Raw genomic sequence first — 14229 nt, 5'->3', positions numbered from 1 at the left:
TTCTGGCATATAAATAAGCTATAAGACAGATTTAAAAAACAGTCAGGATACGACAGGTGTGTAGAGGCAAGTGAAGACAAATGACATTGATTTTAGTTTTATTAAAACATATTATTTAAAGAAAAAATAGAGACAAGTCAGCTTTTTTTTTTTAGATAAGAAAAAAGCCCAAAATTAGCCCATCAAGGCCTTTCTTCATTGGTCACTGACACTGTACAAGTCAATTTTCACAAAGGAGATGGACTCAAAATAGTCTTTCTGGCCTTTCTCAAAGACGACATAGATGTATTTCTGATCCTCAGTTTCCTTGCCTTTAAGTGATGTCATACAAGAGTATCCACTTGGCCCAGCCCAGATCTTCAGAGTATCTCTCACCCATGATTTACCGTGATTCAGAGACCAGCGAAGAGTGAGGTTCACTCCTAGAGAAAACAACAATCACAGTTGCTTATAGGCATATTTACAACAAGCATGCATACACTATTATATATGCTTCTCTCTTATGGCACACACAAAACCACAGACATCAAAACAGAGTCAGAAGGCAAACTGATAGAGAGAAAAATATTATAGTCTAGTATATTATAGTATGTGTAAATATGTAGTGATATATATTGGGGACAGGCAGGCTAATTGGCTGATATTCGGCAATTATGAGATCATCACTATCGGCCAAAAGCTGTGCCTGATTGACACATGAACAAAAAGATTATCCATTTCTGCTCATTTCAAAGTCTACCAAGTCTTGTCATGGATGGTCCAATTTTGGTCTACATGTGTAAACAATATTCACTTGCTATAGATGGAGAAAAATCCTAGAATGTTTTCCTCCAAAACTTTAATTTCTCTATGGCTGAGGAAAGAAAGACATACAGTATACATCTTGGATTGCTCTGGAGTGGGAAAATAATCAGGACATTTAAATTTTTTGGATGAACTATTCCTTTCATCTCTGATATCATCATGCTCACTGCTTGTAGAGTTGGCTGGGTTGGTGAAGTAGAGCACTCCTTCCTTCTCTAAAGCTCCAGCTGCAACAGCAGGATCTTCCAGTGTGTGATCAAACACCAGCTCCTCCACCGGCAGGGACTCCCCTCCATCGCGACTGCGTGCAACCATACGACAACGGCAGTGATAGTTTTTATTGTTACGCACATTGATCACGATGCTGCCGTCATCTAGCTCCACTGGCTTTGATGAAACACAAGACAGAAGTTGGAAGATTTTCTAAATGATTCTGATTCACGGACGTTTTTAGGTTTGTATGTAGTTGGTAAGTACCATTACAAGTTCTTCATACCTGACACTCATCTGGGTCAAAGTCAAGGTTGTTCTTTGGCTGGTTGTATGGAATACTCTTCAGTTCAGCTCCATATCTCCATGTGTTTCCATGATCATCACTCAGGATACAAAACACTCCGTCTCCAGCGATGCTGCCATGGCCACACACCACCAGACGCCCAATAGCAGGTGGATGATGTTTCTGTTGGCACCATCAACAAAACAGGGTAAGAGATCTTGAATAATCCTTTAAGACTGGAAGAAATGTCAACCCCAGATTTGAATTAGTATTTTCCATGATCTATTCATGTGGTATCAGTTATTTTTAATAAAATCACATCACCAGAAAGAAAAAACGAAATAAACAAAACAAAAATAGGATGCTTTTTGTCATGTAGACTAGGTGTGGTTCAATATCTTGGTATTGATGCTAAATCGATAGTTTGATACAAACAGACCACTGATTTTGTATGATAGATTTGCAAAACATGTAATGGAGACATAGATAATAATACTACTAATTGATATTGATATATGCATGATGACATTTGTTGGCAGATAAGCGCCAGCTTTAATCAAGCAGGGATTAACAAAAAAATATCAACAAACTATTGATTATATAAATTATATATATGTTAAATATATGCAACTGAGCATCTGTTCATGTAATCAGAGATGTCCTCTTTAACATATTGGACATCATTAATAATGATAATCAGGTATTGAATTGTACAATCAATGCATTACATTTTAATCGTCAAATCATGCATTGATGCTTTTTTAAACTTAAATATTAATTTTCATGCACTACGTCACATTGCCTCTACTCCCAGGCTGCATTGAACAGCAGCACTTAACCTGAAATAAAATAATTTACAGCTAAATATAAATTTTATATAAATAAAAATGACAAAAAGCACATAATAAAATTACTAAAATGTAAACCAAAATTAAAATGCTATTTAAAAATAATAAATTCTATAATATTATATGAATAGTACTAAAATAACACTGACACGTGGTGTAGATACCAACACTCAAAAAACATATTAGTCTGATTTTAAGATTTTCAAACAAGTTTCCGTTAAAATTAATTTACTATTTTTACATGGTGTACATATTATGAATTTAGAATAAATGTAAAGTATATAAAAAAAAAGTCAAGTAAAACTTTTAAGAGAAATAACTAAATTCATGAGTTTTAAACCACACTTCTTGTTCAATGCCAAAGTGGAAAAGTGCTGGAATCAATGAACTAATTGTATACCTAGCAGTTAATGTAAGGAATGTAAGGAATGTAAGGAATTTGAAAACCCGCCCTGTTGTCACAGTCATGTGACTTAAGGGCGTCAGTTATGTTGCTTCACTGCCATTCACAAATCTTCTCCCGTTGCATCATGGGATATTAAAGTGTCCATTGAATGCACACTTTAGAATCTCGATGGAAGTAGTCGGTCATGTGGGTACTTTTCGCCTACAGTTTTTTTAATTCTATGTATTCAGACAAATTACTCTTGTTGGCGTACTGTTTTTCGCATACTACTAGGGAAGTATTCGATTTAGGAGTGAGAACTTATCTGAGTAAAGGCCAATTCACACTGCACTAACAGACGCCGAACAATGGCAACAGACACTTCATCAGGTTTTGTCAGGTCAGCTGCTGACGTTGGTCAAGGCTTGTTTTCATCGACTGAACATGTTCAATCAATGTTTGTTGGGTCATGGAATGTCTGAAAAGTGACATACTGTAATCTGGTGATTGTCCGCATTAGTCAGTGTCTGTCGGTGAAGTGTGAATTGGTCACATTAGCGAAGTTTCAGCAAAATTCTGCAGACAAAAATGGTCCATTGTCTATTGTCAATAGTGTCGAGATGCATAAAACACAGCTCACACAGAGGTCACTTTCAAACAAAGCAGCTTTCTGTTGGTCAACATGATGAATTTGAATGACCATCTTAAACCTGATGCGAAATCTGCGAGGGGAAATTTTTCGCACTCACATGAAATTACAAAGCGTGTAAATTCCTCAAACAATGATAAATGTGACCACATCTTATAAGGCCAGCAGTCAGCCAAAATATGATGGCGGTATTCAAAATATGAGACTAGGGGAGGTGTAAGGGAAGAACCCAGAGATGAGTGTACATCTAAGTGAACACCTGTATACCGAAGCCCGGTCCAGGAGCAAAACTCTTGAGCCCCAGTTGAGGGTTGAGGTTTCGTGGGGCGCTCCAGGTGAACCCGTCATCCAGGCTCTGCACCATCATGGTGCTGGAGTGTTTGCAATGGTGACGGTGGAAGCACAACGAATAGATTAGTATTACAGCACCTGTTTCCTCATCCACAACTACCGAACCTAAGTTCAGCCCATCTGCTAGAGAACCATCGTCCACTATGAATGAGGTAGGAGACCAGGTGGCACCTGAGAACGTGATAGTTTGAGAAGAAAAGGAGAATGAAAAACGGAATCTTACATGCCTTTTGGTTCAGGTCATCAAGTGAGCTACTAAACTGGATCCATACTAAACTCAATGTGACACACCTCTGTCTGTGGACCGTCTTAAAGATATAAACTTGGCTCCGATGTCTTTGGAGGACATCTTCCGGGCCTCTGCAAAAGCCAGCAGACTCCCCTGAGAAGTGAAGGTGAGCAGGGGAATCCTGTAGGTGTGAACTTCTCCAGTTTGACCACCGACCCAGAGCAGCTGCTCATCAGCGACAGCAGGATTGATCTGTTCATGTGAAAAGAAAAAACACAAAAGGAAAAAGGTGAGGCTAGTCGTGGCGCTTTTTGCTCCAGTGAACATTTCTCAGTGACTGTTGAAAGACAGGTTCTGTGAAGGCAATGACTTTTGACTATAATTTCTACCATTTTTGCTCAGGAAAATATTCAGATTATTGAACATCAGAATTCAAAAACATTTCCCTCATTTAAGACGTGGTCTACACAATACACAAAATCACTGCTAGAGAAAACTAATATTTATGCAGGCTTGTTTCCACCTGGGATAAATAAATACATAGCCTACATACATAGACTACTTACTTTTTATCCCACATTTTTTTTCGCAATCCCGAGTTTATAACTCGCAATTCTGATTTTTTCGCAACTCGGAATACGTGGACTTTTGACACAAAGATTTAGTTTTTGATAATATCTCACAAACTTCCCTTTGTTACAACACTGTTAACGTTACAATTGCCAAATTAATAGCTATGTGTTGTCTTTTGGTTTAATTATTGAAATGTTTGTTCGCGACGAGTGATGTTTTTTCACGGCTAATTAACATTCGTCATAGTTAATGATAAACAAAATCTTAAACCTTACCTTTTCATTTCGCGCAAGTACCGTCAGAAGCAAAATCCGCAAAAGAGCCCGATGCATGACGGCAACTGTTGTCAAGTCACGTGCACTATTGTAATTCTGTAATATTTTACCTTCAGGTAGCCTGCTATTTATAAATTACAAGCGCGCGTAGCATGAGAACCAGTTTAACAGACCGGTTTACTTTGCTGAGAGACATTTAAAATCAATGACAGATGCAGCCCTCACATTATTTTGCAGATGTAGGCCTACAAGTAGCCTAAACATTGGATCTTTTCTTTTCTGGTCTTAGCTAATAGGACCCGTTTAAAATTAGGGACTTTTTTTTAAAAAAATAACATCATGGCTGTGACAGAAAATACGAGCATAATATGCTTTTTAAGTCAAAATAAATTTTACTGTAGGCTATTTTTAATAAATGTGGCGTTGGTGAGCATAAGAAAAATTGTACAGATTTGAAACTTTTGAATGGTAGAGTAGCTACCTATGTATTTTTTTTCTTTTTCTTGTGTAACACACACACACACACACACACACACACACACACACACACACACACACACACACACACACACACACACACACACACACACACACACAGTAATAGTCTTAGAGTTATAGTCTGAGGACAGGTGGAGAGAGCAAGGTAACATAATTAAATTTGTGTTGAGATTGAGAACATTCTAGCGATAATCTTTATAATTTCAAGGTGGAAATGTTGCATCTTGAAACATAATGGCAGGCAAAGCTGCATTCTTATGTATATTATATGATGAGAATTAAAATTAAACAATGAGTTGCTGTATCAAAATAGAAAAATTTATTGAACAATGAAAGATGTCCCTGTGCAATCCAGTAAATTAAATGAAAAGTCAAATGTTTTAATATAAAATGTAAAACAGCAAAATCCTTTTGGGTGACTTTCAACATGTAATATTTTGCTTACATTAGGATGTTACCAAAACAAATAGCTGTCATTTAAAAATACAACATCTGGGGCCACAAAAGGGCCAGACTAGGTAATCAAAACCATAAAACCGGAAGACAATCAATTACACAGTTAGATATAAAATGGGTTTTCTGACTTCACAGCTGTATAATGTGGAGAAAAAACAGTGTTTGCTTAGAGGTTTCTATATCTGTCTCAAACCCTTATCCATTTAAGCAAAACCAGGGACTGGAGAAACACCTAAAGGTAATTAAAATCAAATCACATTTCTGTATTTAAAGGTACACTATGTAACTTTTGGCGCTCTAGCAGATTAATAAACAAAACTGCATGCATCTTGTTGAACAATATTGTAGCCGGAGCTACTTCTCTCCGTTTATGTATATGATGAGTCACGCAGGTACTGGGCTACTTGTCGGTTGTCGTGTCGCCTGGTCTAAAAAGCTCAGAATTTAAACCCTTATTGTAGGAGTACTGCAGGGATTCAGGATAAGACAAAAACGCAGTTTGGAATTTGGATTCACGATGTATTTGCTCATATGAATTTTGAACAAAATGTTACACAGTGTACCTTTAAAACATTATTTCAAGATTAGCAAATCAATCACTGTTGAACAGTAGAAAACAACTATTTTAAGATTGTTGTAGCTTCATGAAGATTCACTCCAGTCACATTACGGTAAATCCCATTTAAAACAAATCTTTAAAAGAAGGACTGAAAGGATTGGCACGATAAACATCACCTGAGTGGTTTAAAAACCTTCAAATCATCTCAATAAACATGTGCAACCCATGTGCAGCTCACCAACTGCACAAAGAAATGAAGAAAACTTTCATCAAGACGCTTATATTATAGAAAGATTTTTGCATTGGAGTGCGACTAATTAAGTACTGGAGTAAAATTACCAGCAGGTAATAGTTGTTTTTATACTATTACATTACTGTAGGCTATATATCAATCTTAGAATGAAGCAGGATGCCTTGATTCTTTCTGGAGTGGAATTCACATCAAAGAAGTGAATAGTCCAGACCAGCCGTAATCCCAAATGTGATCCCATAAATCATTTTTCATCAGGCTGCTATCTTGATTTTCTCAAAAAAGTCAATTTTAAAAGTCCTAAATATCCCTTTTCTTTCTTCACCTGTATGCTATTTCCCTCCATATAGATGAATTTTGGCAAAAGAGATGGTCTCCCAGTAATCTTTATGGCCCTTTTCATAAACGACGAAGATGTATTTGTTGTCCTCTGGAGAATCCCCCTTGAATGACGTCATAGTCGAATAACCGCTTGGCCCCGCCCAGATCTGGACTGCCTCCTTTTCCCATGACTTCCCATCAGTGAAAGACCAGCGAAGAGTTAGATTGACCCCTGTACAAAAAAAACAACAACAGAAATTACGGTTCCATAAAGATTTAACTTTGATATTTCTAAGTAAGACTTTGTGAACTGCTCTTTCTCACTGTGCTGAGAGTTGGAAGGGTTGGTGAAGTACATCACTCCTTGTTTCTGCAGGGCACCGGCTGCAACGACAGGGTCAATCAGCGTTTTGTCAAATACCAGCTCCTCCACAGGCAGAGACTCGCCTCCGTCCAAACTCCGCACTATTATTCGACAGCGGCAGTGGTAGTTGTTCTGGTTGCGTACATTGATGACTATGCTTCCGTCCTCTAGTTCCACTGGCTGTTAAGGCAGACGTAAGGGAGGGGAATGTGTCAAGTCAAACGAAAAGTCAAGTAGTGCAGCTGTTTAATATCAAGCCTACACTGTAAAAAAGGTGTGTAAGTTTTACAGCAAAAAAAAAAAACAGTACAGTACAGTAAAAACCTGTTAATTGGTTAACTGTAAGCTACAATACCATATACAGCGAAAAACTGTAAATGGTTTAACAATGCATTATATTGTCGCTGTCGGGCAGTAACTTTGTAAGCCCAAATCCAATATTTTTCTGGAAATGAAAAAAAAAACCTGTATTTTTAAAAACAATTAAACACGGTGTTGTCAAGGTTGATATTGTGGCTTTATATATGGTCCGACACTTGCACGTGTAATTATATTATTAACATTTGACCAAAATCAAGCTCAAGTGGAGTTACAAGGTTTTTTTGACCAGCGAATGTTGGATATATGCATTCTGTTCATCATTATAACGTCTCATCTAAAACAATGAGTGCATCGCATTACGTTTTCATCAACTTACAGGTTATATCGTTTATGGTAGCTATGTGGACGCTTTTTTTGGTAACAGTAAGTCCCTGCTTGACACATCACACATGATTATATTTTTTATTTTTGTTATCAGTAATATACATTAGGGTGTTTTTTTGTATTTTCTGTATTTTTTTTTCAGTTAATTATTTTATGTGTTCCTCGTCACCCCTCGATTTCGAGGCACGTGAGTTCCTGAACATGATGCATGATGGGATACACTTAGCCTCAAATACTGGTCTGAAGCGATATCCAAGAAAGTGTGGATTATTGTGCGTTAAGGGCACTGATCTTTGGCATTTAAGGCCTGAGACAGTCTTGGGCACTTACTTCCTGTTTCGTGCATGTGCTCTTAAGTGGCCAAGACCGCAAGTGTAGGTATTTGGACTGGCCCAATATTAGTAGTCAGTCTCACTTTTTATAGCAGCGGTTCTGAACCAGTGAGCCTTAGAAAACTTCCAAGGGGCCTTAAGATGACTTAAAAATATTTAAAACAAAACAAAATTAGCATTATAATAGGGTAAATCAACTAAAATCAAGATATTTCTTTAATTTACCTCCCTTAACAACCGTCTTAAAAAATCTGGAATAAAATTATAAAAATCCATGGGCATAATGAATATAAATTTTTCTAGTTATGCCAAGCTCTAAATAGAGCTCAAAAGCTCTATTTTTGTGGACAATGGGAGGCCTTGGAGTCAAAAAGCTTAAGAACCACTGACTTTTGGGGCTTCAATGGCCCAAAAAGAGTCATTTAGAAGCAGAAAGTCTGACATTCTCCATTTCTTAACATGCTAGCGAAGAAATGACTCAACAACATTCAAATGGTCAGATTCAATTAAATACTGTAATTATCACATAGTAACACTTCAGTCATATATATTTATACAGTGTATTGAGATAAAGTAGTGTAACATTACCTGACACTCATCTGGGTTGAAGTCCAGTTGTTGTTTAGGCTGATTGTAAGGGATGCTCTTCAGAGCAGCTCCATATCTCCAGGATTTACCATGATCATCACTCAGGATACAGAAGACCCCATCACCAGCAATGGAACCGTGGCCACACACCACCAAACGGCCCACACTGGGTGGATAACGTTTCTGTGAACACAGGCATGTGATGAACTAAAAGCATATAAACTGCTCTTGGGCAGAAAAAACATGAAAAAAGGTCACATGAGCTTATTCGTTCTCCTTTACAAACCAATGTTTAACCACATACACAATAAAATGTAGTTTTTTATAACCTGAGAAGTCATAACAGCATCATAAACAACAGGAAGTCTTAAATTCATGTTTTCGTTTGAAGGAGGAACAGAAAGCAGACAGCGCTAACCACACCTGTATTCCAAAGCCAGGCCCTGGAGCAAAGCTCTTCACTCCCAGCTCAATGGACAGGTTTCGTGGGGCGCTCCAGGTGAACCCGTCATCCAGGCTCTGCACCATCATGGTGCTGGAGGGGTTGCAATGGTAACGGTGAAAACACAGAGAATAGATGAGTATCACAGCACCAGTCTCCTCATCCACAACCACAGAACCAAGACTCAGCCCATCTGCTAGAGAACCATCGTCCACAATGAATGAGGTGGGAGACCAGGTGGCACCTGAGAAATACAAGAAAGAGATTGGAATTCAATTCCAACTAAAGCCATAGCCATTTCATGACTCAATTTATGAAACATTTCAGGTGTGAGCCAGTGAAAGTGGATGATCCACCTCTGTCTGTGGAGCGTCTCAGTGCGATGAATTTCGCCCCGACGTCACTGGAAGACATTTTCCTGGCCTCAGTGAACGCCAGCAGACTACCACTTAACGTGAAGGTTAGCAGAGGGATCCTGTAAGTGTTGACCTGACCGGCTCCACCGCCGACCCATAGCAACTGCTCTTCATAGATCAGTGGGTCAATCTGTGGGAAGCATGTAGAATTACAAAAATAAAACAAAGGGATGAAGAAATCAGTTGAAAACTAATCTTTAAACTTTAAACATATGACAATCACATGACAAACCACTAAGTTTGGTGTCAACATGTTTTATCAAGGCCTTTTCCAGTAGCTATTATTTCTATAAGATTAACAAATAAAATAAATAAAGCCCCTAAAAATGAACTACTTTGCTAGTTCGTTCACAGCATATCTGTAAAATGTGTATGCAACAAATAAACTTGGTTAATTTGGTAAAATTAGTAGATGTATATATGTGGCTGACTGTTTTTGGATGTAAAATAATTTTTACACAGATTTTGACTGGGATTAAGATGCAAAAATAAAGGAAAGATTTACTAGATCTGTATGAAAATGTAAATATAATTATGTTTCATGAGTTCTCTTAACTAGCACGACAGGACAGTGCAAAATTGAAAACGATAATTTCCTCTTAGTGACATTCACGGTGCTTACAGCCATGCACCACTGCAACAAAAATATTAAATAATACTTCAGTCTGCATATTAATGTTATAGTCGAACAAAGGAACAGTGTGTACAGAACAGGACACTATCATGTGACAGTCATTTACTGTATTTACCTGAGACTTGTCTGCAAGCGCACAGGAAAGCACTGCTATCCAAAGTACAATCCCAAATTGTCGAATAAAATCCATTGAAACGATTAAGGCAGCGACAAGAGCAGATAGCACATGAAGAGAAGAGACAATTTCTCGATTAAGCTATGTATTTATTTTAATAACGATTGTGAATCCTGAGGTATCGACACATGACAACAACAGACTACTCAATACCATAGACTGTAAAAAAAAAGCTCAGTACTCACATCCTCAACCATACAGTCATGTGACTAAATTTAGGGTTGCCAGGTCTGGATAACACAACCAGCCCAATTGCTAATCAAAATGGCTTCAACTCGCGGCAACAGTACAAATGTAGCCGAATTAAGCGTGAAACACGCGGACTTGGCAACATCCCTTCCCACGTCAGAATCACATGCCAGACCTATTTACATAAGGAAAAACAGGACCATGAGCATTTTATTTGATTCATTTTGATCATTCAGTACTATACATGTGTTTGGTGGTTCATTTGGAGCTGAAAACCTATGATTTATTTGTAGCATACTGCAGCAGAGAGACCACTTCCGTTGACTATTACAGGATGAAACTTGGGGTAGGATGTTGAATGGCTGTCTGTACAAGATGTTGAATAAAAAGTAGCCGACATCTTGACCTGTGTTTTACTAAACAGCATGACAAAACCAGTTGATATTCTACAAATGTATGTGTAAGATATCAGAGGTCCTTGGGACTGTTTAAAGAACACATTGCTTTAAAATAATTTTAATAAATAAATACATTTTATAATGTCTCCAAGAATATTACTTCTACATATTATTAAAGCAACACTATGTCGTTTTTGCGGGTTTTGCTCTCGGGGTCCCCCTACAGTTGGGAAACAGTATTGTCTTCTACTACTGTCGTAAAATCTGTCATGGTTACACCAGGCGATACACGTGTATGGAAGTAAAATAATGTCAAATGTTTTTGAAATAAAAACCCTGTTGAATTGCACTACTTGGAAAAAAAATAGGCATTGCATTAACCATGCTTGCATTTTAATGCATTGTATTTTTAGGGTTTGCATTTTTATGGGCTGAAATTCAACATGGTTGAATATTTAAGCTGTGAATATTTCAATTAAAAACATTTCAAACACATTTTCATTATTAAAAATTCAATAATCCATATTCACCCTTCATGTTTCACTTCCAAAATATTCTAACTGTTTAAAAATACAACCTATAATATTCAACAGGCAATTTTCGGTCCATTTTATTTCGCTTTGCAAATTCGCTTCTACAAATTCAGTGGTTCAAATTCGACAGTAAATTCAACATTGACGTCCAGGAACTGCAGGAAAAGCAGAAGATTGCCGAGCATACTCTCCATCTGCTGTTAGTCGACCTCAACAGCAGGGGGTGCAAGCACTTGTTGTTGACGAAGACCAGCAAAATTAGAGCAAGTCATTCATTCATAAAACTCATTTACAGCAATGTAAGTTTATTTGTGATTATTGTGACGGCTGTTTTTGTTAAATTCGGTGCCTTCACGGTTACTATTCCTGTGTAGCCTACATGCATATTTCTCTACCGTGAACGAGATCTTAATGTTATTCCCCGATGCGGATATACAGATCCAATGTTACATTTTTGAGGTTGACATATATTTCTCTTGGTTGTTTAGTTGCCTTAACTTTATATTGTGGCGATGTGCTGCATGCAGGCTATTAGGGTTTCCCTCAATACTTCCGGATTCCCCTGCTGGACCTGTACAACGCTTAACGTAGCTTAATGGACTAGTGATGTAAAAGTCCAAACTCACAGGCAAGCAGAAGGACTCAGAATAACGCGCACAGCTGAGCGTTTCCCAGTGATAGACTGGCATAAAGATGGCTTGATGTTGGACATTCGCACATTTAGGGACCGTCTCTAAAGTTTATACGACTTTGGTATACACGTTTCTAACTTCAATAGCATTTGAATAGAACGACTTACAGTCATAAAACCAACTGTAAAGTGTTCATGTAGTGTCAGGCATAATGTGCACCCTTTGGATTTTTGATATTTATTCAAATAAATTTAAGTTTGCTGTTGAAGTTAGAAACGTACATGCCAATGTTGTATGCAACTTTAGAGACGGTCCTTAAATGTGCGAATGTCCAATGTCAAGCAAATTTTACATTTAGTCATTTAGCAGACGCTTTTATCCAAAGCGATTTACAGTTAAACTAACAATATATATATATATATATATATATATATATATATATATATATATATATATAGAGAGAGAGAGAGAGAGAGAGAGAGAGGGGGAATAGAATAGAAAGTGTTAGTATTAATTGATCAAGTGTTGATTTTATGCCAGTATATCACGAAACGCTCAGCATGAAACTTTGCGCGTAAAGTTTACAATCTGAGTCCATCTTCTTGCCTGTAGCCTATATAGCCTACAGCCTACATCCCCAATAAGGTGCAAGATTGGTCTTTCATATCACTGTATGTGTTAACCGTTTTGTCCCAACGGAAAGGGAATCCTTGAGTATGAGGTATTGAGGGAAACCGATCCTGTTCATGGTAGAGAAAGCTGATGACATGGAGAATACACAGGGAAAGTAACAATGAAGTTATTGAATGAAACATAAACACAGCTTTTGTGTGTTTATCATCTTTTCCGCATATACTGTCACAGATAATCATTTCCATTTTATGAATGAATGTCTTCGTCAACAACAAGCGCTTTTGCACCATCTGCTGGTGAGGTCGACTAACAGCAGATAGAGAGTATGCTCGCCAATCGTACTCGGTTACTAACGTAACCTCGGTTCTCTCTAGAGAGGGAACGAGTACTGCGTAATATCTTACGCTATGGGGAAAACCTCTTTTCCACGAGATATTGAAGCCAAAAATTATCCTTTAATTTTGATTAATGTAAAACGCTGTGCGGCAGCGTGCAGACATAGGCAAGACGACTCGCGCGCCTATTGGCTGCCCTGCGGCCACAGCAGCAAGCCTATCGAGAGAGGCCCTGCGTGACGTGACATCCAATGGGGGTGCTTCGCGCCCATTTCGTCGCGTCCCGCCAGAATAGGCGTGGCCTTGGCCTATAAATACGCTCGACAGGCTGATACAAACTGGTTTTCAACGCTGAAGCGAACCAGCGCTGTTGTATGCACGGCAAGATACGCAGTACTCGTTCCCTCTCTAGAGAGAACCGAGGTTACGTTAGTAACCGAGTACGTTCTCTTACGAGAGTATCTCTCGTACTGCGTAATATCTTACGCTATGGGGAACACAATGTAAGACGCCGTGCGTACTGGGATCCGACACCAAAGTCCCAAGGGCAGTAGCCCGGGGCTCATATAGTGCATAATCACCGTAGACTCACAGAGAGTCGGAGAAGAGAGGCTACCAGCATCATTCCCCACGTAATAGCATCCCATAGGAGCTAGTTATGTCAACAGTATATCCCGCAGACAGGGTGAACGCGTTCAGCCTGAACTGGGCAAAAATACGGGCTATTCAACACCCATGGAGCTGTTCCATCGATCAGTGAGCGATACTCAATCAAAACTCAGCATTCTGCGCCGGCGCAGCGGGACAGATAGAACTGAATTCTAGACCGACAGCAGCTTGGCCTGTAAGGCGGGAACTTCTAGGTTATAGAACCTTATAAATGTAGACGGCGAGGCCCAGCCTGCCGCCATACAGATATCATGCAAGGAAATCCCACTAGACCACGCCCACGAAGAGGACACGCTTCTCGTGGAGTGCGCTTTGACACCCAAAGGACACTGCAGGCCCTTAGAAGTGTAAGCCAGCGCTATGGCATCGACTATCCATCTGGATAGGCTCTGTTTTGATGCGGCCAGTCCCTTGGAGCGTCCGCCAAACAAAACAAAGAGCTGCTCGGTCTGCCTGAAGACAGACGAGCGGGACACATAAGCTCTCAGCA

At 38.8% G+C, this 14229-nt stretch overlaps 2 protein-coding genes across 2 annotated transcripts; both read right to left on the bottom strand.

The window, feature by feature from the left end:
* Nucleotides 1-81: 81 nt before the first annotated feature.
* LOC143702643 (sialidase-1-like) lies at nucleotides 82-4744 on the bottom strand. The gene is made up of 6 exons (XM_077196693.1): nucleotides 4611-4744; nucleotides 3825-4014; nucleotides 3442-3704; nucleotides 1301-1483; nucleotides 972-1191; nucleotides 82-422 (listed from the first exon to the last, which is right to left on the bottom strand). The coding sequence occupies exons 1-6, from the start codon at nucleotides 4665-4667 to the stop codon at nucleotides 196-198; spliced, it is 1140 nt and encodes a 379-aa protein (XP_077052808.1). The 5' UTR covers nucleotides 4668-4744; the 3' UTR covers nucleotides 82-195.
* Nucleotides 4745-5404: 660 nt separating this feature from the next.
* Nucleotides 5405-10557, bottom strand: LOC143702515 (sialidase-1-like). The gene is made up of 6 exons (XM_077196451.1): nucleotides 10291-10557; nucleotides 9482-9671; nucleotides 9107-9369; nucleotides 8684-8866; nucleotides 7019-7238; nucleotides 5405-6926 (listed from the first exon to the last, which is right to left on the bottom strand). The coding sequence occupies exons 1-6, from the start codon at nucleotides 10363-10365 to the stop codon at nucleotides 6706-6708; spliced, it is 1152 nt and encodes a 383-aa protein (XP_077052566.1). The 5' UTR covers nucleotides 10366-10557; the 3' UTR covers nucleotides 5405-6705.
* Between the last annotated feature and the right edge of the window lie 3672 nt (nucleotides 10558-14229).

Source organism: Siphateles boraxobius, unplaced genomic scaffold (assembly GCF_051911475.1).
Source record: "Siphateles boraxobius isolate OS27281-9 unplaced genomic scaffold, OSU_SipBor_1 35, whole genome shotgun sequence".
NCBI lineage: Eukaryota > Metazoa > Chordata > Actinopteri > Cypriniformes > Leuciscidae > Siphateles > Siphateles boraxobius.
The sequence above is the reverse complement of the archived record's forward strand: the minus strand, read 5'-3'. Positions and strand labels throughout refer to the sequence as shown.

Coding starts and splice junctions, on each gene's coding strand:
- LOC143702643 (XM_077196693.1), bottom strand. CDS start 4,667: ATGCATCGGGCTCTTTTGCGGATTTTGCTTCTGACGGTACTTGCGCGA. Junction 3,705..3,824: donor AAGACGGTCCACAGACAGAG/GTGTGTCACATT, acceptor TCACGTTCTCAG/GTGCCACCTGGTCTCCTACC. Junction 423..971: donor CCCAGCCAACTCTACAAGCA/GTGAGCATGATG, acceptor TGTTTTCTCTAG/GAGTGAACCTCACTCTTCGC.
- LOC143702515 (XM_077196451.1), bottom strand. CDS start 10,365: ATGGATTTTATTCGACAATTTGGGATTGTACTTTGGATAGCAGTGCTT. Junction 9,672..10,290: donor CGCTTGCAGACAAGTCTCAG/GTAAATACAGTA, acceptor TGCTTCCCACAG/ATTGACCCACTGATCTATGA. Junction 7,239..8,683: donor TCAACCCAGATGAGTGTCAG/GTAATGTTACAC, acceptor CTGCCTTAACAG/CCAGTGGAACTAGAGGACGG.